This window comes from Alligator mississippiensis, chromosome 1 (genome assembly GCF_030867095.1).
Source record: "Alligator mississippiensis isolate rAllMis1 chromosome 1, rAllMis1, whole genome shotgun sequence".
NCBI lineage: Eukaryota > Metazoa > Chordata > Crocodylia > Alligatoridae > Alligator > Alligator mississippiensis.
The window spans coordinates 300,405,751-300,427,550 of record NC_081824.1 but is presented as its reverse complement, the minus strand read 5'-3'; the positions used below and the strand labels follow the sequence as shown (position 1 = coordinate 300,427,550).

The 21,800-nt window shown below is 44.5% G+C and overlaps 1 protein-coding gene and 1 long non-coding RNA gene across 3 annotated transcripts; one reads left to right on the top strand and one right to left on the bottom strand.

Annotated features, from left to right (window-relative positions):
* Positions 1–1,727: 1,727 nt before the first annotated feature.
* On the bottom strand, positions 1,728–5,780 carry LOC132247736 (uncharacterized). The gene is made up of 2 exons (XR_009459102.1): positions 5,663–5,780; positions 1,728–4,286 (listed from the first exon to the last, which is right to left on the bottom strand). It is a non-coding gene; the product is annotated as an uncharacterized LOC132247736 (long non-coding RNA).
* Positions 5,781–5,907: 127 nt separating this feature from the next.
* SIK1 (salt inducible kinase 1) lies at positions 5,908–20,921 on the top strand. Of its 2 annotated transcripts, none has more exons than XM_006260031.4 (13): positions 5,908–6,183; positions 7,739–7,855; positions 10,341–10,404; positions 10,594–10,755; positions 11,042–11,166; positions 11,281–11,404; positions 12,464–12,687; positions 12,996–13,145; positions 13,867–13,989; positions 14,261–14,483; positions 15,680–15,955; positions 16,494–16,725; positions 18,009–20,921. In XM_006260031.4, the coding sequence occupies exons 1-13, from the start codon at positions 6,049–6,051 to the stop codon at positions 18,427–18,429; spliced, it is 2,376 nt and encodes a 791-aa protein (XP_006260093.1). In that variant the 5' UTR covers positions 5,908–6,048; the 3' UTR covers positions 18,430–20,921. The 2 variants fall into 2 exon arrangements, with proteins under 2 accessions (XP_006260093.1, XP_019342748.1); XM_019487203.2 differs by lacking the exon at positions 5,908–6,183 and adding an exon at positions 6,378–7,541.
* Positions 20,922–21,800: the final 879 nt, after the last annotated feature.

Sequence of the window (21,800 nt, the reverse complement as noted above, 5' to 3'; positions counted from 1 at the left end):
ACTGACTTAAGTTATAAATAAGGTAAGCACAAAATTAGAGTTTGAGGATACTTTGAGATTAAGACATTGGACCAAGACTTGGGACAGACATTCAGCCACAGCTTTGCTATAGACTTCCCACATGAGCTGGGGTAAGCCACTTGGGCCATGTGTACTCAGTAACCTTACTGGACCTGGCAGCAGCACCTTGAGGCATCCTGTACTTCTCTACACAAGCTGCCTCCTAAAGTAGAAGTAGAGCCAAGTCAGCAATGTACTGTAGGCAGGGTAATTAGCCCGCCTGCAGCACTGCAGACATGGCTATTGTGCTACAAGTTTAGGGGGCTGACCACACACAACATGGATTGAGGGTCTGCTGCTGCAGGCAGTTAAGTTCATTGTGCAGATTTAGCCTTAATTTCTCTGGGCCTCCTATGTTTCCCATCTGTATAGTGGGGATAATAGCACTGACTTTCTCTTAACCTTTGTCTGTCTCATCTGTTTACATCAGGAGTGACCACGATACAGCCCATGGGACTCCCTGGGGTGGAGCAGGAGACAGGTGGCAGCATTAATTGCTGCAGATGGCATGGCCCTAAATGCCAGATCAAGCCCACACACCAGCCCCGCACCACTCATCCAGCCTAGGGGGTTTAGTTCATAAATTCTTTATGGCGATAGCTGTTCCCTCCTATTTGTTTGTACAGCACTTAGCACAAGGGCTCTGCTTTTGGTTGGGGTCTGTAGGCACTAGGCAAATAATAATAATGAAAATTAAATTTGCAGTTGCTCAGCCTCAAAGGCTCCCTAATTCTCCTTTGATCAAGTCCTTTGGGAGGATATGTTTTCAGGATATTTAAGAGCTGGATTTTCAGAGATGCTGGGCAGCTGTAGCTCCCAGGAACTTCGGCTGAAAAGGTGGATGCTTTGTGTCTTTCAGTCTCTCTGGGTGCATTTGCACGTGCAATTAGTTTGCAGAAATAAACCTTGGTGCAGTTTATGTTGGAGTCAGCTGCTCCCAGGCACAATTCTTTCACGTGCACCCTGGGACTGAAGCACTGTGAGCTGGAGTGGAGCAGCCCCAGGCTGGCAGGTGGATGGGGGTCAGCCCTGGGCTCCTGGTGGTGGCTTCAGGCAGTGTTGGGGCTGGATGGGGCCCGAGAGTGCTACAGCGTTGGGCTAGGCAGCAGGCAGCCCCTGCACTGTAGCACCCCTGTGACCCAGCCAGCCCATCATAATCTATACGTGTATTTGAGTGCATGTAATTACTCCATCATAGGATAGTACTATCCCCAACAATACTAGTCTATGATGGAGTTAATTAATTTACTGTGTCCTAATTGTGTCGCACATGTAGACTGTGATGCTTTACTGCGGAGCTAATTAGTCAACTGCAGTAAAGTGCAAGTGTAGATGTGGCCTCTGTAAGCTAAAACAGGCTTCGAGTCAGATTTCAAGGGATGCTGCTGTATTAGTTATGTATACCAACCCCTGTTACTAACAACACTTTTGGTTGTTACATCTGAAAGTATTTTAAAATCTAAATTACAATTCGTTAGTCATGACTGTTTGCATCTTGCATTTCACTTAGCCTGGGCACTGAAACTAAGCTGGCCCGGTTTCTCTTTTAAAATAATCACTTCATTCCTTTATTGCCAGCTTCTCATGCCCTTGCTGGGTGCTGCAATATTAGGTTTGCAAATGCAGTAGGGAAAAGTTTATGACTAAAATAACTCAATCCTAAAGTCTTTGGGATGGGAAATGTCTTTATTTTTGGTTTATGTACAGGCAGACATCAGGAAAAGAAATGTAAACCATTTCTAGGAGCTTTAAATATTGTAACCTGGAGTCCCCCCACAAACCTGAAGTCCCAATTTACCTACTAGTGTTCATTAAATACAGTTATTTTATGACTCTTAGGACTAAGGCTGAAGATTGTTCAAAAGCAGTGCTGTCCAAATAAGACTTCATGGGCTGCATGTGGCTGGTGAGGTGTTAATTTGCAGTCCCTAGGCTCCCACCCAGTTGTTGCTCTCCCCATTGCCACTGCTGTGGTTGCAGCAGCAGCTGTGGTCTCTGGGTTCCTCCTCCCTTCTCTGGCTTCCAACTTCTGCCCCACTCCAGGGCAGAGTGGGGTGGGGTGGTGCAGCCCACGTTGTCAAGGTAGCCCACATTCTGGGGTACCTCTGCAGTGCAGTGCAGCAGGGGAGCCTGTGGCCAAGGAGTTGAGGGTGAAGCTGGGTTTCTTGCAGACATGGTGCAACAGTGGCGTGGCCTGTGTGGCATGTAGCCCCCTACCTCATAGAAGTTGCACAGCCCTGTTTTATGCTCTGAAGAGTTTCTCGTGCAGGATACGTTAAGAGCATTATGTCATCGCACCATTATGAAATGTCATAAGCAACCATAACAAAGACAGTTGTTGTGGTGATAATTATACAACACAGAGACCAGTGACATTCCAGTAGCATAAAATATATTTTAGAATAAGTTCACAGTGCCTCAGTAAGCAGATGACAGCATTTAAATTAAAAAAAAATTTAAAATAATTGGAATGGAACAAGTACATCCTATGATGTAATTTCAAAGAGGCCCTTTGGTTGTACAATAAATAGATATTCATTCATTTAATCCAGTGATTTCCTGTGACTTTATAAAAGACTAACCTAAATTTTACTTATTTACTTAATTTTTCTTTCCTTGTAATTTATCCAAGTTCTCTAAATCTCCATAAAGAAAATCCATGTAATACTTATACTTCATGGACCAATTTCTGCTTTGATGTTAGCGGGCAAAACCCTGTTGACTTCAGCACCGTTTCCCCTGCCACCCCTGGAAACAGTTTATTTTCAAAACAAATATATTGATAGCTTCGAGTTTTTTTAATGAGGAACTTATGAATGGGAATAAAGACTAACCAACCCTACAGTAACAAGCTAGGCTGCCTCTAGGGGAGCCTGGCCATAATGAAACTGGTTTTAGTCTTTCTTCCTTTCTGTGAGAGGCAGGTTGCAATCCTTGCAAAGTGCTTTGGAAGCCATTTAACTAAACAGTTTGAGAATGGCTCACTCCTTTCTGTGGGCAAGCTGGGGAGGGAGGACTACCCCAGGGGCTTTCACCAAGACATTCCCCTAAGGGGGAGAGATTGAATGAAAAGCTACTAGTTCTATTGCCAGGAAAACCCCAGGAGCATCCTTGAGAAGAGCCTGGGCCTCTGTACTGAGGCATGCCCTCGTTCCTAGAATCCCTATTCCCTCATTGGAATTACGCCTCCCATGGCTTAGGTGTCTCCTGGCATCCTCCTCATGGGGATTTTCCTCTGCACCAAGAGACTGTATCAGAGTTAAAGCAGCCCTGAAAGCAATACAGGGCTTGCACAGGTATTGCACAGGAATGAACTCCACCAGTTCAATCACCTTTATGCTGGTATAACTGTCACACTAACCAGGAAATCTGAGCATACTTACTGGTGCATGCCCAGCTGCACTCAAGTTGTAGCTAAGTCATGTATTTTTGTGCAGGGTGGGGGAGCAAGTGGATGGGGCACGCTTTACAGCAGTGCTCCTCAGCCCAGTTAGAAGTAGTCAGAATGTCCTCAGACAGCTTGATTTTCCTCTTGCACATAGGAGGAAAAGAGTGCGTTTTGCACTCATTTGGCCTCCACCCCTTACAAGGTGTCAGGCAAAGAAGAGTCAGCTTTTTGCACAAGGAGCTCAATTTTTCTATAAATTCTAGCTTTCAGCTTCCCATTGGGGGAGACATAAATCGTAATTTTTTAAATGATCTTTTTTTGATATGCTAACTTTGAGCCTGTCATTCCTAAGTATTCTCTGGAAAATATCAGTTCTGTTTGCTAGTTGAAAACAATTATTCAATTAAAAAAAATATCAGCAACTATAATTAAGGGGAGGAAAATCCCACTCCAGCAAAGGAACCATTATTAATGTAATATTTTTTATAACTCCTGGGGCACTGTTCACATACAGTTGCCTTTGTATGGGCTGTTTATGCGTCATGTCCTTCTCTGGAGCTCCATTGAGAATTGAGTGTTAGCTTAATAATAACAATAGTAGTAAACAGTACCATGTTTTTCATGTGAGTCTCTGAAAGCATTAACTGATCTTCATAATATCCTTTGAGGTCTGTACATATTATTACCCTGTTACAGTGTGGTACAGAGATGGAGAGATCTGCCCAAGGTCACAAAGCAAGTCAATATTAGAGCCTTGATTAGAAACTCCAGGCCAATTCCCAGCTCTGCAGGACTGTGTGTCTCCCACATCTGTTTTATCCTCATCCTTTTCCAGACCCTACAGTAAGAGAGTAGAGGAACAGTGTGTCAGGGACCTGCAAACTGAGCATATTCATAAGGCCAGACAAAGCTTGAAGGTTTCATTTTTGGCCTGAAGGTGTAGACTGAGTTTACCCTTCCAGTGCTTAAGGAGAAACACGTCCTAAATGTGGTTGTCCTTTAAAAGGACCGTGTCACAATATTAAACGATAATAACATGCAGCTTCCTGGAAAGCTCTCCTGAGCTGCATGTAGGTCTGACCTCTGATCTGAGCAATGGATCTGTTCCATAGCCAGCAACAAGAATCCTATTCGTTTTACTGAGTGAACCCAAAAGCAAACAGGTATGTATACAGGGCAGGACGGTGTGGTCCCAGGCCGTGTGCATACAGGACAGGACGGTGTGGTCCCAGTACTGTCCAGCTGCTCTTGTGCACAGAGTCTGGCTGAACATTGCAGGCTTAGACCTGTCTTTCCATAAACTGGTGTGACACCGCTGGGTTACAAAGGAAGGCTCTTGCTTTAGTTTCCCATCTCTGTGATTTAAGTTCAGTCACTGGGCGCCTGGCTCCTTGCCAAAGGCCAGTGCTCCTCCATACACAGCCCTGTCAAGGGGAGACCAAATGAAATAGCAGCTGCTGCTGGAGTCACTTGGGTGGGCAGCCCTGAGTGCACAGCATGAACTTTTGAGGCTCTATTTGGGTTTTAGACCTATTTTGCAATTGACTGCAAGGCTTTTGTGCAGTCTCTTTTATTGCACCGACTGCCAGTGCTGTAGGAGGGTGGGGTGAGCAGGGCAGCTGCCCTGAGCCCTTTAGCGGAGGGGTGCCAAGAGGTGCTGCCCAGCTGGGGCAGGGCACGGGACGGAGTCGCGAGCAGCAGACCAGGCAGGGGATGAGAACGGGAGTGGCACTTGAAGGGGAAGGGGATGGGAGCACCAGCCAGAAAAGCTTGACCTCCATCACCCCGTGTCCTGCTGTCCCCTTCCCCGAGAAAAACGTTGCTTGTTTCTTCCTTTTTTTTGAATGTCACAAGCTGGGGCGTGGCTGGGCTGTGGCAGGGAGAGGGTTAATGCCCCCAGGGGTGGGGGGGTGGCTGGGCTCTGGCAGGAAGAGGGTTAATGCCCCCAGGGTTGGGGGGGGTGGTGCTTGGGCTTCGGCAGCCAGCGGGTGCGTGCGGAGGCGCGCTCCGGCACGCAGGGGGTTAAGGCTGGGCGGGCGCTCCGGCAGGCCGGGGGTTCAGCATCGCTGCAGCTGCGCCAGCAGGGGGCGAGCCCGGCGGGCTGACGAGGTGGTCACGTGGCGCGCTGGCCCGGGGGGCGGGGGAGAGGAGAGGGGAGAAGGGAGCCCGCCCCGCCCCGCCCCTCCCCTCCCCCCGGCTCGGCCCTGACGTCACCGCCTCCCCGTCTCCCGGGCGACAGCTCCCTCGGCCTCCGCGCGTCAGAACCCGCCCGGTCTCTTGGCAACGGCCCGGCTGTCTCGCTCTCATTCGAGCGGCCGGGCGCTCGGGGCGCGCGTCGCGCTGGCGTCAAAGTGACGTCAATGGGTTCGGCTCGGCGTCGGAGGGCGGGGGGGCAGGAGGAGGAGGAGGCGGGGCCGGCAGGGGGGGCGGGCGTGTGGCGCGCGGCGCGGGGGGGATCCCTCGTGCTCCCCGGCTCCGGCGCGCTCGCACCACGCACACACGCACACTCACACGCGGGCGGGCGCGCGGGGAGCTCGCGCGGAGGAGCGGAGCAGGGCAGTGACAGTGGCAGTGGCCGCACGCCGGCGGCAGCCCGAGCCATGGTCATCATGTCCGAGTACGGCCCGGCCGCGCCGCGCCCGCTCCGCGTCGGCTTCTACGACATCGAGCGCACCCTAGGCAAAGGCAACTTCGCCGTGGTGAAGCTGGCCCGGCACCGGGTCACCAAGACGCAGGTGGGGCTGGGACTGGGGCAGCCGAGGGGTTGCACCCGCTGCGGGGTGGGACGGTGCAAGCCTGGGGTTAGGCAGGCTCGCCCATTCCGCAAGGGACGGGGGCAGACAGGCTCCCCCATGCAAGACTGGGGCAAAGCAGGCTCTCCGGTGCCATAAGGGATAGGGGTCGGCAGGCTGCCCCGTGGGGTAAGGGACGGGGTTAGACAGGCTTTCATTTCCCACGCAAGACTGGGGTAAGGCAGGATGGGGTTAGACAGGCTCTCCCCCGTGCTGTAAAGGACAGGGTTAGGTGGGCTGTCCCATGCAAGGCTGGGGTTAGGCAGTCACTCCTGTGCCACAGGGGTCGGGGTTAGGCAGGATCCCCCATTCAGTATGGGAGGAGATTAGACAGGCTCTTCCATAGGGTTAGACAAACTCCCCCGTGTACTAAGGGACGGGGTTAGACTGGCTTTCCCCCTGTGCAAGACTGGGGTTTGGCAGGTAAGGGACAGGGTTAGGCAGGCTCCCCCTGTGCAAGACTGGTGTGAGACAGGCTGTGCTATGTAGTAAGGGACAGAATTAGGCAGGCTCCCCCATGCAGTAAGGGATGGGGTTAGACAGGCTCTCCCATTCAGTAAGGGACAGAGTTAGACAAACTCCTCCATGCAATAAGCCATGGGGTTAGGTTTTCCCATACAAGACAGGTTGGATGGGAGAGGGACAGAGTTAGACAGGCTTTCCTATGCTGCAAGGGACAGGGTTAGGCAAGCTCCCCTGTGCAGTAGGGATGGGGTTAGACAGGCTTCCCTGTGCAGTAAGGGATGGGGCTAGTCCAACTCTCCTCTTGCAGGAGACTAGTAAGGCATGCAGAATCGTAGCCTGGCTCCATCCCACAGATCCCACTAACACGGCTGTTGGCTGTTGGTGGAGCGGGGGGGACTCTGCGTTTTAGGGGAGCCCCAGTGAGGGTAAAACGAGTTGGACATGCAGCCCTGTGTTGTGACACTTCAGTCCCCTCTAGCCCTACTTCTCTGGGGCTGAATTGTTTAACCCCCCTTTACCTCCCCTGGGGATTTTTGAAGAGCTGCCTTGTGTTTTGCAAATTTAAAGTCAGTTCTGGAGTTTAAGGCAGCATAAAAAAGTGCCCCATGGAGATGGGAGGCGTGCTTGATTTCGTTAACAAAATTCGGGAGCTGTTCAGAAGCAGTCGGTTCTGCACATTCTTAAAATCCAGATGAACATTGGTTTCATTAGTGGGTTTGTGAGCTGGACTCTGTGACGGGTTTCCAAATCGGACCAGACAACGTAGGAGAAAGTAGATGGGAGGAAACTGTCGGGCATCAGCAGGAGATGAGTGATATGTCTCGGCTGTGTCTTGAGTAAGTGCTGATGTTTGCAGTTCCGTTCTTTCCCTCGTGTAGGCTTTTTGCACAGGGTGTAAAGAAAATAAAACGTACTGCAGTTTGCAAGAAGCGAAATCGGTTTTGCAGCCCTGAAGTTTTTAAAGATGTATCTGTACTGTGAAAGATTCTGGTAGCTGAAGTAAATGGCTGGATTTATGTTTTTAAATCTGCAGGTTGCAATAAAGATTATAGACAAAACGAGGTTAGACCCAAGCAACCTTGAGAAAATTTATAGAGAAGTTCAGATAATGAAGCTTTTGAATCACCCTCACATTATCAAGCTTTATCAGGTAAGAGATCTGTTCTGATCCCTGCATGCATATTAGATGTACTTGTCTACCATGGCTTTGGTTGCTACTGAACTTACCTTGCATGTGGTTTTAAATCAGATGTTTGCAGGGAAGGAATTCACATTTCTGAAGCATTTAAAAGAGAAATAAATAAGCATTGTTTTTAAGTTTCTTTAGCGTCCCTTGAACACCTACAGTACGGTTTGTCTGAGGTGGTTTTTAATTTTAAATTATTAAAGAGCATTTGGTCAGAATTGCCCAAAGTTAGTTTCAGATTGAAGTTATTGGCTATTTGTGTTTCCTTGGTAAACTCGCTGGGTTTTTTTCGCTAATTTTTTTAAAACTTTAGTTGATTGCCTATAGTATCTGTTTTATCTGTGAAGCTAAATATACATTTTTAGCCTTGTTTAAAGTCTGTAAGTCTATAAAGTACATAAAGTAATATACATTTGTCTGCCCCTCATGTACATCATAAATGGAAAGCTTTTTAAAATATTTGTAAATTTAATGAAAATTCTGTTACACACTTTTTTTTCAAAAGAGAACTCAAATATCTTGAAGTCTCAGACAGAAAATAAATTTATTTTGTTCCACTTCTGTTAGTTTTGAAACCTGATAAAAATGTTCTCCTATGTTTTTCTGCACATATTTTTTTTTTAGTTTTGTTCAGTTGTGTTTCAGTACATATTTAAATACAAAATAGCATTGTACAGAAAACAGGATCACAGCTGCCTGGTGAGCAAGGGCTGCTGTGCAAATACTAAATGTTTGCCCTGATTGGCATTTGGTGCAAGTTCCCTGTAATCGTCTTAAACAGTGCTGTGGGGATTTGCAAAGATGGGATATCACAATAAGTCAGGGTCTACCTGTAAAGGGAAGAGGAGCAGGTGACTGGATTAAGAAATCTAGAAGCAGGTCTGGAATTTGGTGGGAAGTAGCAAGTACTATTAGGACTCTTTTTTGGAAAGCTGTAATTAACACGTAAGGTAGAAGAGCCAGTAAAGCAGGTACTTCGGTGAAGCATTATTTTTAAAGGGTTTGGCACACCAAGAGTACTTGACATTTATATTCCAAATACTTTTTGTTTTGATGGTTAGTACCTGATGTCACTGTTGCCCATAGGACCGTTCAGGATACAAAGACGCTTCATAATATTATTGGTAATTTCACTTTGGTGAAACAATGCAAGTGAATGTGGTGCTACCAGGCTTTAGAAAATCAGTTTAAAATTCCATGTTGTTGAACCAAATCAGTTAACCAAACATGACATAGGTAGCAAATCAAAATTTCTTGTCAGTTGAATTTTCTTTTTTTCATTGTTGTTACTGCTTTACCTGTTCAGTGGAGTCTGAGAAGTAGGGATGGAATGAAATGACATATCGGTGTAGGGTGTGTGTTCTTGTTCTATTTCATCATTGTTTTAGTTTCAACACAGCATTGCATTTTCATGCAGCTGGCCTCTTTCCCAGAATACTTTTATTTGGTGCTTTTCTTTTCTTTTTTTAAACTGGAAGCCTCTCTTCCTTTTCTTTCTATTTTATTTAGTTTTTCATTATATTATGTTTGTACATGGAGAGAAGAATATAAGGACTCTTATCTGTTTGGCACTCCAGTCATTGTCTTTTTTTTTTTGTAGAAGGTTGAAAATTTATAGTGTATTGACAGCTGCTTGGTTACTAATATTTTATAAACTATACTACCGTAGGAGCAAAGAATGCAATTATCTTTCCCACCTAGCTGTTCAGTATTTTAGCGTATAGCAGATGCTTCAGAAAGATTTAAACTAGTAACACATTTTTAAAACTAAATCAATGCCAGATCAATAAATGAACTTTTGACTACATATTGACAGTTGCTATCAACGCATATCGAGCAATACAGTTGCACAAACAGCAAGCTATTGTTACTGGCCAGGCAGAGCTGTCATCTTCCGTGGTTATTTATCATATCCAATACCAAGTGGGAGTCAGATATTTGATATTGCCTCTTCAGGTTTTTTTTCTGCATGTAAATATCAGCTTTGCTGTCCCTACGTGCTAGTCTTTTGTAGAAGGTCCTTGAATTTTGGTAGCCTGTTTTTAAACTTAGTGTCCTTGAATGATCTGTGCTGATTACTTGAATTACGACTACTTTTTTACCAGTGCAGCAACAAAAAAGATTCCATAATGGTATATAAAATTGAAATACTCTATTAATCTATTTTATGGAAATTAAATGGCATGGGGGAGAGAAGAAAAAGAAATGTAGGAAGCAATTGTGTGTTAAAGGGACATAAATACAAATTTATCTTTCTGAATTACATCTTATATGGAAGGAGTACTGTGGTGCCTTTACTGCCTATAATAGTTGTAGATAGTTGGACTGATAAGTTCTAGATTCAACCCCCCATCCTTCCCGCCACGTGCGCGCGCGTGCCCCCCCCTCCCCCATCCAGTTGTTTTCAGGGATCTGGTTTAGTAACATGACCTCCCTTCTGTCTTGACAGGTTATGGAGACAAAGGACATGCTTTATATTGTTACTGAATTTGCAAAAAATGGAGAAATGTTTGGTAAGTTCTCATTTCCACAAATAACAATTCTTTTAGTTTTAGAAAGCATTCCCTTATTGCTGACATTCATGTAGGGTATTAATGTTTAGTTGGATATCAAATACCAAGAAGTGAATGCAGCTTCTTCAGGATAATGAAAACTTAACCTATCTGTGTTTAATTCTTGTGCTTATTGATATGATCCTGCAGATCATTTGACTTCCAATGGGCATTTAAGTGAAAGCGAAGCTCGGAAGAAGTTTTGGCAGATCCTTTCAGCAGTGGAATACTGTCACAGCCATCACATAGTGCACAGAGACCTCAAAACTGAGAACCTCCTCTTAGATGCCAACATGAACATCAAGTTAGCAGGTAAGACAGTTAAATAGTCACTGTATAAGCCATGGAAAACATGATATATTACTGAATGTTACTTCTCCAGTGTGACAACTGGATTATCCTATAAGTGCATTAAAAAAAGACTTAAACTCAGTATTTCTCTGAATTATATCTACTTTTCAAGGAAAAAAAAAAAGCTAGGCAAAGATCCTCCATGAAATAAATCCACTCTCCTTCCCTTTTTTTCCCCTTTGGTTTTAAAGTATTAACCTGGTATGTAATGAAGAAGTCTTACTTTGGATTCTTGCTTTCACCTCAGACTTTGGGTTTGGAAACTTCTACAAATCAGGAGAACCCCTCTCTACCTGGTGTGGAAGCCCACCTTACGCAGCTCCAGAGGTTTTTGAAGGCAAGGAATATGAAGGCCCTCACCTTGATATCTGGGTAAGCTTTGGGCTCCACAGTGTTCATGTTTTTATGCTTCATTTAACACTGGGTTTTCATGACTGCTGCCTATTCTTTGGTGACTTATGCGCTTGTGCTGTTTTCTGTTGACAGAGCCTTGGTGTGGTGCTGTATGTCCTCGTCTGTGGTTCTCTCCCTTTTGATGGACCCAATTTGCCAACCCTGAGACAAAGAGTGCTGGAGGGACGATTCCGCATCCCCTACTTCATGTCCCAAGGTACATTTCCTAGAACCTTAGCACTAGAAAAGGGGTTGCTAGCAGGAGGGTGATGAATAATCTTCTTGCATAAGCATCTTTTCTTCTTTTTATCTTCCGTGCAGTTGCCCAATACTTTGTCTCTCTTGTGGCTTTCAAGCACAGTTTCTTTCTTACTGTACTTGTAGCATAGCATATATCTGTTACATAACATACACCCAAACAGTTACCTTTTCCTTTCTTAGAATATCAGTATGGGTTGCTAAAATGATGATTCATCCATACCCTAGCTGAGGAAATGACCTTTAAAAAAATAAACACCAAAAAAGGTGTTAATGAAGTCGAACATGGTATTCTAACTAGGCACAAGGAGTATATTTTAAAATGTGACATATGCTATTGAGAAGATCAGAAGTAGTGAGACCTATCATTTCATTGAGTTTATTTTATTTTTACAAGACTCTTAAAAAGAACTGATGTCTGTTGTGAAGTGTATTTTAACTCTTCCTATAATTTATACAGCTACACTTAATTCTCCCTTTAAGCTTAAGGGATACTATTGTGATCTGGACCGTACCTCTTAACCAATTTTAATCTTAAACTGTTTTGGATTTTTTACTACTCACAAATAAGCAATAATATGCCGTATTGTTAGTAGGCTCTATGCCACATTCAGCCCTATTTTAAATGGATTAATCATCCATAGAATTGCACCCACTTAGCACTGGTCTGAATTTGGCACTGCTTCCAGGCAAAAGGCCAAAGGCTGCTTACGAACTGTAGGTTTCTTACAATGTCACTTCTTGCAGTGACATTGCTGTTATGAAATGTATGTGGGCTTGGTTAGTGTTTTTGATGTTAGGGTCTTGCTTATGCAGTTTTGAATATCTGCATAGTCAGACCTGCATCAGCTGATTAGAACTTCTACTACACATTTTCATAGCTATCAGATACAAAGAAGCTGAATAAACTTTCTAGAAGCAGTAAACTACAGCTATAAAATAATTAGAAGCTTCTTGTGAGTGGCTGGATTCTTAATTTTACCACTTGTTAATGGCTTTTTTTCCCCCACTTGTCCAGACTGTGAAACACTAATTCGACGGATGCTGGTTGTGGACCCAACCAAACGAATCACCATTGCCCAGATAAAGCAGCACAAGTGGATGCAAGCAGACCCTTCTCTTCAGCAGCAGCAGTCTTTGACCTTCTCCATGCAGAACTACAACTCCAATCTGGGGGACTATAATGAGCAGGTTCTTGGAATCATGCAGGCTCTTGGCATTGACAGACAGAGAACAGTTGAGGTGAGCTTTAGCTCATTCCACTGGTAGGAAATATGTATGTCCCTTAGATGCTTGTTCAGGGACTAAGAGAGTGCCAGTAGTTGCTGACAATGCTTGCATGGAAATTGGCTCCTCAGGAAAGGGCAAGAGGTTAACCACACCTCCGCTCATGCATATATGCTTAAAGATTTACCTTGATTTGAAGCTACTCAGCATTGTTTACTTATTGGATTTGATGATGTTTTGAAAATCAGTTGCCCTGTTGTTGCTCTTTATGTTCTTTAAAGGTGGTTTATCTGCAGCTTAAACATCCTTTTCATGTCTTCTAGTCACTACAAAACAGCAGTTACAACCATTTTGCTGCAATTTATTACCTTCTCTTGGAGCGCCTCAAGGAGTACCGAAGCAGCCAGGTGTCAAATCGTCCAGCGACTGGCCGTCAGCAAAGGCCAAGGAGCTCGGAGCTCAGCAACACTGAAGTAAGACAGAATAGTCGTAAACCTTTGTACTGTTGATATTCTGTCCTTTGCTGTATTTAATTTTATTCATCAAATGCTTTTGCCCATAATATTACAGGAAACTACAAAGTATGACCATAAGGGTCCTCTGAGTCAGTTTAATCTTTCTGTCCTCTACCCAGAGGACATAGCAGGCTGTTCTTCAGCAGGAGGTTGATTGAATACTAATGGCCCGTTTCCTAACACAGTAACTTTCTGTAGGTCACAGTCCAAAGAATAGTCTCTCTCCAGTGCTAGTCAATAATGGGCTAAGTTATGCATCTTCTGATTGGAAATTTGTCCTTTCAGAAATACAAGCTGCTTCTGACGTCTTGTTGAATGCAAAACAGATGTTTCATGAGCCAGTCCTGATTTCTTAAAGGGACTCGGTAACAAAAAAGAAGGTGATCTGGGTGTCCTCAGCCTGACACAATGAAGAATAAGGAGGTCTGGATTCTATATCCACCTTTGCCACATACTTCCATTGTCACTTCTGACGGTTTTCTTAAACTTTATTCTTTTAGCTCCCCATTTAGGACAGAGCACTACCTATGTGTTTTAAGGATAAACTTGTTAATTTTTGCCAAATGCTCTGAGAAGCTTGGGTGAAGTACATGTATTAAGCCAATGTGCCAGTAATATTTGAAAAATTGATAGGATTTGCAGTTTATCTCATATCTTGCCTATATCTTTTTGCCTTCAGATGCCTCAGGACAGTCTTGCAAATGAATCCCTGAGATCATCTCTGCTTTACCAGCAACCTCAGAACCTGATTCAGTCATCCTTGCAGGGAGAAATGGATTGTGACATGAACAATCCATTACAGGTTGGTGCTTTCAGCTAAATATCATCCAGCTGTTCCTACTGTTCAGTTAATTTGACATGACAAAGGTTTTACCTCCAGCTGTTCTGCTCCTCAGTTCCATTTCGTTAAACATTCAGATGTACAGTGCCATAATACCCTTTTAGCAGTAGGCATAATAAAGGCCTGGTACATGGCCTTGCAAAGCACAAACAAATAATGAGAATGTTTTCATAGAAATAAGTAAATGGCTCTTCGCTAATTTTCTGTGTTGTATTTTTTTTTTTTTTTGCAGCCAGTGTTCTTTCCTGTAGATCCCAGCTTCAGTGGTTTGTTCAGGAATCGCTCCATCTCTCCCAACAGCCTTCTGGAAACCACCATTAGCGAGGAAGTGAGACAGGAGAAAGACCTGGAGGAGGAGATTAAGGCTTACAACCCCCTTCATATTCCCAACAACACCAGCAGGAGGCACACGCTAGCTGAAGTCACTACTCATTTCTACCAACATACCCCTCCATGTAAGTCCTTCAGGGGAGAAGGTCTCTGAGGTACAAAGTGAGGGAGTGGACTGCTGTGACCTTCCTAGTAGAAGCCAGGGCACAGCAAATGTCAGTAGATGCTGTTTTTGCAAATATGCTGATTTACAATAGAAGGGGTCAAACAGTGACTCATCTGTTCTATGCACACTCCAGTTGTTTCTTTCTTTAAATTAATGTGACTTTTGAAAATTTTTAAAGACGTAGCCATTTAGTACCCATGTATTTTGAAAGTGAAGTGTACTTAATTTAGGCCATGCCCTAGCACCTTCTAGATCAAGTTAAATCCCAGGTCCTGTGGATTTTGGTGAATGTGTGACTCTACTTTAGTGTTGCCATTGACTTCAGTTAGAGCAGGATCAGGTCCTGATGTAATTCCCCCTCCTGCCCCAAAATAACAGGGTTATATCCCTAGATTACACACAACCTACTGCTGCACTCCCAGGCCATGTCCAGATTAGCATGGACATTTGATTTCCCAGGGACAACTAACGGTGTTGCAACTTGTGTCACCGCTAGTTGTCCCTGGGGAACACCCGTGCCACGTGCACTCTGGTGTGTGGCAGGTTACCCTGAGTGGGGTAGGGGAGACAAGGGCCAACAGTGGGTTGGCCCCAGCAGCCATACCCAGGGTCCTGGAGTCCTCCAAAAGGTGCAGCAGCGGTGATGCTGCTGCTCTGAGCCTGTCCAGCAGCCACAGTGTGGTTCTAGCCAGCCAGGCTTCGGTTCTGAGCAGCACATGCTGTGCTGGCATGCACCACTCTGCTTTTTTTTTTTTTTTTTTTTTTTTTTTTGCATGGGGTTGACTTTTTTTGTTTTGTTTTTTGACCTCTGGATATCCAGGGGTTAAAAAAAACCAAACCCTTGTGCTGCTGCTGCTCCCTTGCAGTGTGGAGAACACCTGACCACGCAGCATGTAGCACTAATCTGGACATGGCCCCAGGGCCCAAATTTCACACTGCCCTGTGCTGCTGAAGTCAGTGGGGCCACACTCAGGGGCTGCCTGTGCCACTTGAAGTATGCATGCTGCAAGTTGGCCACCCTTGTTCTGGAACAATCTGGTTCTAGTCTGACAGCTGTGTTTGGTTACAGCATACAGGGAGAGATATAAGAAATTTTTGTTTCTTGCTCTGCTTATTTCCGAAACATTCCTGATCTTCCTCCCTTCCCTTCTGTAGGTATAGTCATTTCTTCTTCAGCAAGCCCTACAGAGGGAACGAGTTCAGACAGCTGCCTACCTTCATCTTCAAATGAGGGCACGGTGGCTCTGAGCAGCTGTTTGGCAGATCAAGTAATGACAGGTAACCCAGCCGCAGCTAGGATGACATCGCCATTTCTGACTTCTCAGTCTGATACTCCAGTGTTGCAAGCTCAGGGCTGTATGGGAGGTGCTGCTTTGCTACCTGTCAGCTTCCAGGAAGGAAGGCGAGCATCTGATACCTCATTAACTCAAGGTAATTCCTTTCTTGCTCTATAGCTGAAGAGGCACACATTTCCAGGTAGTAATGTAGAGTGGCATTTGGGAGTTCCTGTTGCACCAGTTATTGTAAAATTAGAGCATTAAAGGTGATTTCAGGAAGAAGCCACCTATGCCAGTGTTTCCCAAGTGGTTCCATGTGTTAGTGTAGCATTTCTCATTTCTGTGCTAGGTATTCTAGGCTTCCCACTTCTTTACCTTAATAATGAACGCAGCATGCAATTGCTGCCTTCCTCCTATTTAGCTCTGCACATGTCAGAAAACAGTAGAACAGGAGGTGCCCCGGAGCAGCCTTGCATTTGCATGAGCTTTGTTGCTTGTGAGTAGGGTGTGTAGATGAATGTGAACGGACAGGAATCCTGTCTGTATTGCCCTAGGTCTCACTGTAGTAGACTTAACATGGCTGCTCAGACAGGTTGGGAACTGCCGCTTCACAAAGGGAAGTTATTTAGCACCCAGTTGCAAAGCTTTATTGAGGAGAAATAAAAAGGGCTTGTTTCCTTTGTCTCACACAGGCTTGAAAGCATTTAGACAGCAGTTACGGAAGAGTGCTAGAGCCAAAGGCTTCCTTGGTCTGAATAAAATCAAAGGCTTTGCTCGTCAGGTCTGTCAATCCTCATCAGCTCGGGCAGCACGAAATGGCATGAGCCCTTTCCAGCATTCACAGCAGAACACCTGCATGTACAGCAGTGGGGGAAGCAGCCGAGAGAGCAGAAGCCTTCTCGAAGAGGTGCTCCAACAGCAGAGGTGAGCGTCCATTTGGCAACAGGGCCCAGTGCAGTTATGGCACTGACATGTAACGTGTTTATGTTGCTTTCATAACTATGCAGCAGGTGATACAGTCGTTGAACTTGTACTTCAAAGTAGCCTGTTTTTTGCAGTGTGTTCCTTTCAGGAAATGAGGTTATTGTCCAGTAGTTGGAGAAAGTGGTTGAGGGCTAGGGCTGAAAGGTTCTTTTCCTGGTTCTTGCTTTGTGACAGCAAATGAGCCATTTTAACTTCTTTGTAACATCCCTTAAGCTAGTGATGCTCAGCCTTTTGGCTCTGTGGGTCAAATGAGTGGCACAGGGCTGGTCTGTGAGTGGGATTGGACCCTGTGTTCCATGATTGGGCCTGCAGGGCCGGATCCAGACTGGCCAGTCCCCGCTTAGCCCTGTGTGCCAGTATCGGGACCCTGGGACCCTGCACTGCTTCCACCCAGTTCTGCATGTGGAGATCATGCTCCAGGGCCCTATACTTGCTGGTACCTGGTCCTGCATATGGGGATCAGGCTTTGGGGCCCCACACCATGTGTGCTGGGATCAGGCACCGTACTTCCCTGCTCACCAGATCTTGTGCACAGGGCAGCAGTCTATAGGGCTCCCCGTGGACCCATGGAAAGTCCTGCAGGCTGGATGCCCCAGAGCTGGGGGCCAGATTTGGTGCTTGGGCCAGCGGTTGAGCACCCCTGTCTTATGCCTTTGTGCAGTTTGTGTAATGCTGACATGTGGCTTCATAGGAATCCAGGAGTCTAAATCTAATGTTTTGAAATTATGGAGTGAGAAGCCCTGCATAATGCAAAGGCAAAACATAATTTCTTCCTATCGCAAGCTCTGTTTTTGTTTGTTTTGGGGATAGATGCTTTCCTTCTTTCCTGTTATTTTCCCATGGCTAGAAGATAGGGCCTTGTGATCTGGAAAAGTTGCATTCTACAAATGTGGCACAGTTCCAGTGGCTTCAGATCTCATGTTTGGTGACAACCCTTAGTTTTCATAGAAGCAAGATGGAAAACTGAGCACCAAATTGACCAGTATCCTTAGTCACTAGAATAGTATGTTCCTTAGTTGACGAATTGTGAGCACATCATTCTGTTGTGATTTTTTTTTTCCCCCCCCCCAAAGATTCCCACATTTCCATTTGGTGTGACTGATCTGTACAAGCCACTGTACATGAACCAAACAGTTGAGAAGTGGTTGGAATAGTGCTACATAGAAAACCTGGAACTCCCAAGCAATAAGTGTTAATTTCCTTCCTTCTTAACTTTTGTTCAGAATGCTCCAGTTGCAGCATCATCAGCTGATCCAGCCAGCTTGTCACCAGCCTGCTCAGGTGTCTGCAGTGCATTGTGTTCCCTCCTCTGACAATTCTAGCACCTGCAAAACGTCCAATTCCCTTTTGCTATCAGAGCTTCAAAGGGAGAACTCCCTCGAACTGGCCTTTGGTGGCAACCATCAGCTGCTCCAACCTCACCTCTTTGGGCTCAGTGTCTCACCAGTGTCTTCAGCTGCTCACCTTTTAGACACCCACCTATTTATCAGCAGCAATGTCTCTCCAATCGCCACAACCTTCTCCCACCCACAGAGTTTCTCTGTGCAGTCTGCAGGTTATGATGCAGTCGCTCTGCAGCACGCGGACTGTGAAATGGAGGACCTCACTTCAAACCAGCTGGGGAAATTTGTCTTGGTTAAATGAGAGTTTCAGCTACTACGGAGCTCACCTCTCTTTTGCAAAAGACTTACACCATTGTTCCACGGCTAGCTGGCATTGTGTGAAGGATTGACTCTCAGAAGCAATAAATTTTGAAGTATGTGAAGAAGCGGTCTCAGAAAGCTAAGAACTTTATAGAACTGAAACAAGCAATATGTATGTCTTTTGGCTTCTACTATTCTTGCACTGAACAAATATGAATAGAAACTGAAAGAAACAAAACATTTTTTGAAGAAAAATAATGATAGGGGTTAGGGTGGGACATGTGTGGGGGTGGGGCGGCATGTAGCTGGGGAAGAACTCTTTGGTACTGTATTCAAGTCAGACCAACACAGCTTTGCTTTTATGCAGGACAGCTGTCAGTTGTGGTGATGTAACAGGGAGAGGCTTTTCAAAGAAGGGACCAGAGCCTCCCCTTTTCACAATATTTGTTTATGGGTTTGTGAAGATGATTACCTCTTTAAAAAAAAATAGTGGCATGCAACATTATGCAGTGATAGGAGGGAAGAATGGAAGCATTGCCATTTATTTTTATGTAGTTGATGCTCATTTTACTTTAACAGAACCAACAACTCCCACTCCCCAAAAACACATGCTTTAAATGAAAACTGTGAAATTCTTGCTTGATATATTGGCTGGAAGAGCTAAAATATTCTAATTGTTAGCAAAGAAGCAATTAATCTCTTGGAAATGTATCCCCTGATATCAGGATCCAGATTGCATAGTGTTGGGGTATTTTTGTTGTTTGTTCTAAATCTTTAGTAATGTCTATTTTTGTCTTGTGCTCTCTCTCTTCCCTCTTTTCTTCTCCCACCCCACCCTACCCTTTTTTTTTTTTTTTTTAATATTTTCTCATGTTCCTGCAAAGGCATTGTGGATGGAAACAGTTGTATTAGTGGGACAAAGGGGATGGTTTTTGCTTTACCCCCTGCCTCCCACTCTTACCCCAGGGGTTGCCTTCAAAGTTGCCTGAGGGGTATTTCTTAGTGCTGCATATTTTATTTGCGCTGCTAATTAAGTTTGTATGCATTTCATTATCAGGGTCCAAATAGAACTGACTCTTGGGGAAACGTGCAATATTGAGGTTATAATCCTGTACTGACGAAGACAAAAGGAATAAGGTAGAACAGAATTTTACTCTAAATGAGTACAGCTATTTCTGAAAAAAACTGTATCAAACTGAGTGAAACAGCACAATCTTTAGGTGTGTGGGTTTTTCTTTTTTTGGTTTTCTTTTGTTCTGTTTGTTTGTTTGACACATTAGCAAAAATGAGATTTTTGATTAAGTGTTTTTATGTATGGGTTTTAATACTGTATATCTATATAAATAGGAAGCAGAAAACTATATATACACTACTTATTTTTTATATTTTGTAATATGCTTATATTGTGTTTTCTGGTATAAAACTCCCTCTGTGGCAGAGCATGACTTCTGTTGGTATCAATGGAAGTTACTCATGGGTATAAAGGGGAGAATAGACCACAGCCCCTACAGGAACTTGCGGGGGTCAGGGTCAAACTTTGGTAGCAGGTGTGTAAGCAGAGAACCAGGTTGGTCAAAAGTTACTAATTGAATGTCAGGAAATAGTTTCATTCTATCTCAATGCTTAAAGGACCCCTCTCTTTAGTGTGACACAGGGTGCCTTCAAGTTATCTTGGCTTCTTGCAACCTGCAGTATTACACATTTAAAAAAATATATCTATTTTTTTTAAAAAAGCCAAAGATTGACCAGGTTAATTGGTGGGAGGGAAAGGGTTAAATGTGTTGTGGCTCTGTGTCTGGCTTTTCATAAATAATCTTTTTATCTGTGTACAGTATCTGCGTGTCTATATGGATATATCTCTAGCTTGCCACTGCTGCTGTGTGCTGGGGAAACTTCATGGTGAGGGGGTTGGGTCTCCGAATGGCGGTTACCTTGCATTAGAGAAAATGCCCAAGTCTCGTGAATTTTCATGGTGGTTGGGGAGAAAAAATTGCATGCAAGAGTGAGGAGAGAAGGCTGAAAAGAAGCTAACCTGTCAGAAAGCAGCAACTTTGCCTTTAGTTTCACAAGGGGTAGCACATTTAAAAGCAGAATTGTTTCTCTTCAATATTTGTATCGTTTTAATGCTATGGATCAAAAGGCCACAGAAACAATCTTTTGTTTCCTGTTCTAAGCAATGACAAGCACTTTACTTTCATAGTATTTTTTCCTTCTCCATTTGCTGTATAACCTCTTTGGAATTATTCCTGGAGCAAGAAGAGGTCGTTTTTAATGTTTGTTTTTTGTAGATTTCTTGACAGTGCTGTTCTGCAGACTGCAATGCAATAGGATATTTAAAGACACTATGTGATTGGTTTGATTAAGATGTATAGTTTTATTTTTTACCATGACTGAACAATCATTTTATTTCTTATGTTAAAATGAGAAATTACACCAAAATGATTAATTGATGTGTTTTATTTAATATTTAAATAAAAATGTTTTAAAATTGTTCTTGTTTAGCCTTTATTGTATTTGCTCTTGCAACCCTGCATAGTGACATAAAATCCACCTGGCTCTGCAAAGTGTGTGTGTGTCAGACTCCCTTTAAAACCCAAGTCTGTAGGGCATGCCTGATTTCTTACGTTACACTACTAAATAAAGAAGAATGGCTAGTACAGAAAGTAATGGGATGGAAACCTTTCACCTGGAGGTAATCTGTCTGCATCCCGTCTGTGTCAGTAGTAAGCCAGTGATAGTGTCAGACCTTCATAGGCCTAGAATGAAAATGGTCATGTGTAGTTTTTAATTCCCAACAGACTGTCTTTCTTTCTCTGACACCTTAATTTAAAGAGGTCCCAGAGAGCACAGAAGAGTCCAGACTCCATGGGAGTTCCTGTGACTGTCTTCCTCTAATTGGAAACTTTTGAACTCAAATTACCTTTAAAATAGTAATTTTTAAAATGCGTATTTTAAAAAAGGTACAGGCTTAACTAGACTAAGGGTACATCTACACTGCAGACCACAGTGTAGTGTGGAAATACTAGTGCAGTGTAGTTCGCAATCAGGGTCCTGTAAGACCCTTTCAGGAGTGCGTTGGCACGGGCACTGCTGTCACCTGTCTGTGGCCAGGTGGTATTTAAACCTACAGAACTAGATTGGGAGGTGGCTGTGGTCTCACTTCAGCCCTTCCTGGTCTGACCTCACAAGGTCTCTCCTAGAAACAGAGGCAGGTGGGACAGGTGGAACTGTCCTGTGCTCTGATTCTGGGAGGAACTTTGTGGCATCATACTGGGAAGAACTGCAGCAGGAGTTGGCGCTTCTGCCAGAGTCGCTTTCTGATCGTATTCGGCAGGAGCTACGCAGCCCAGGTTCATCTGGCCCCAGTAGTGG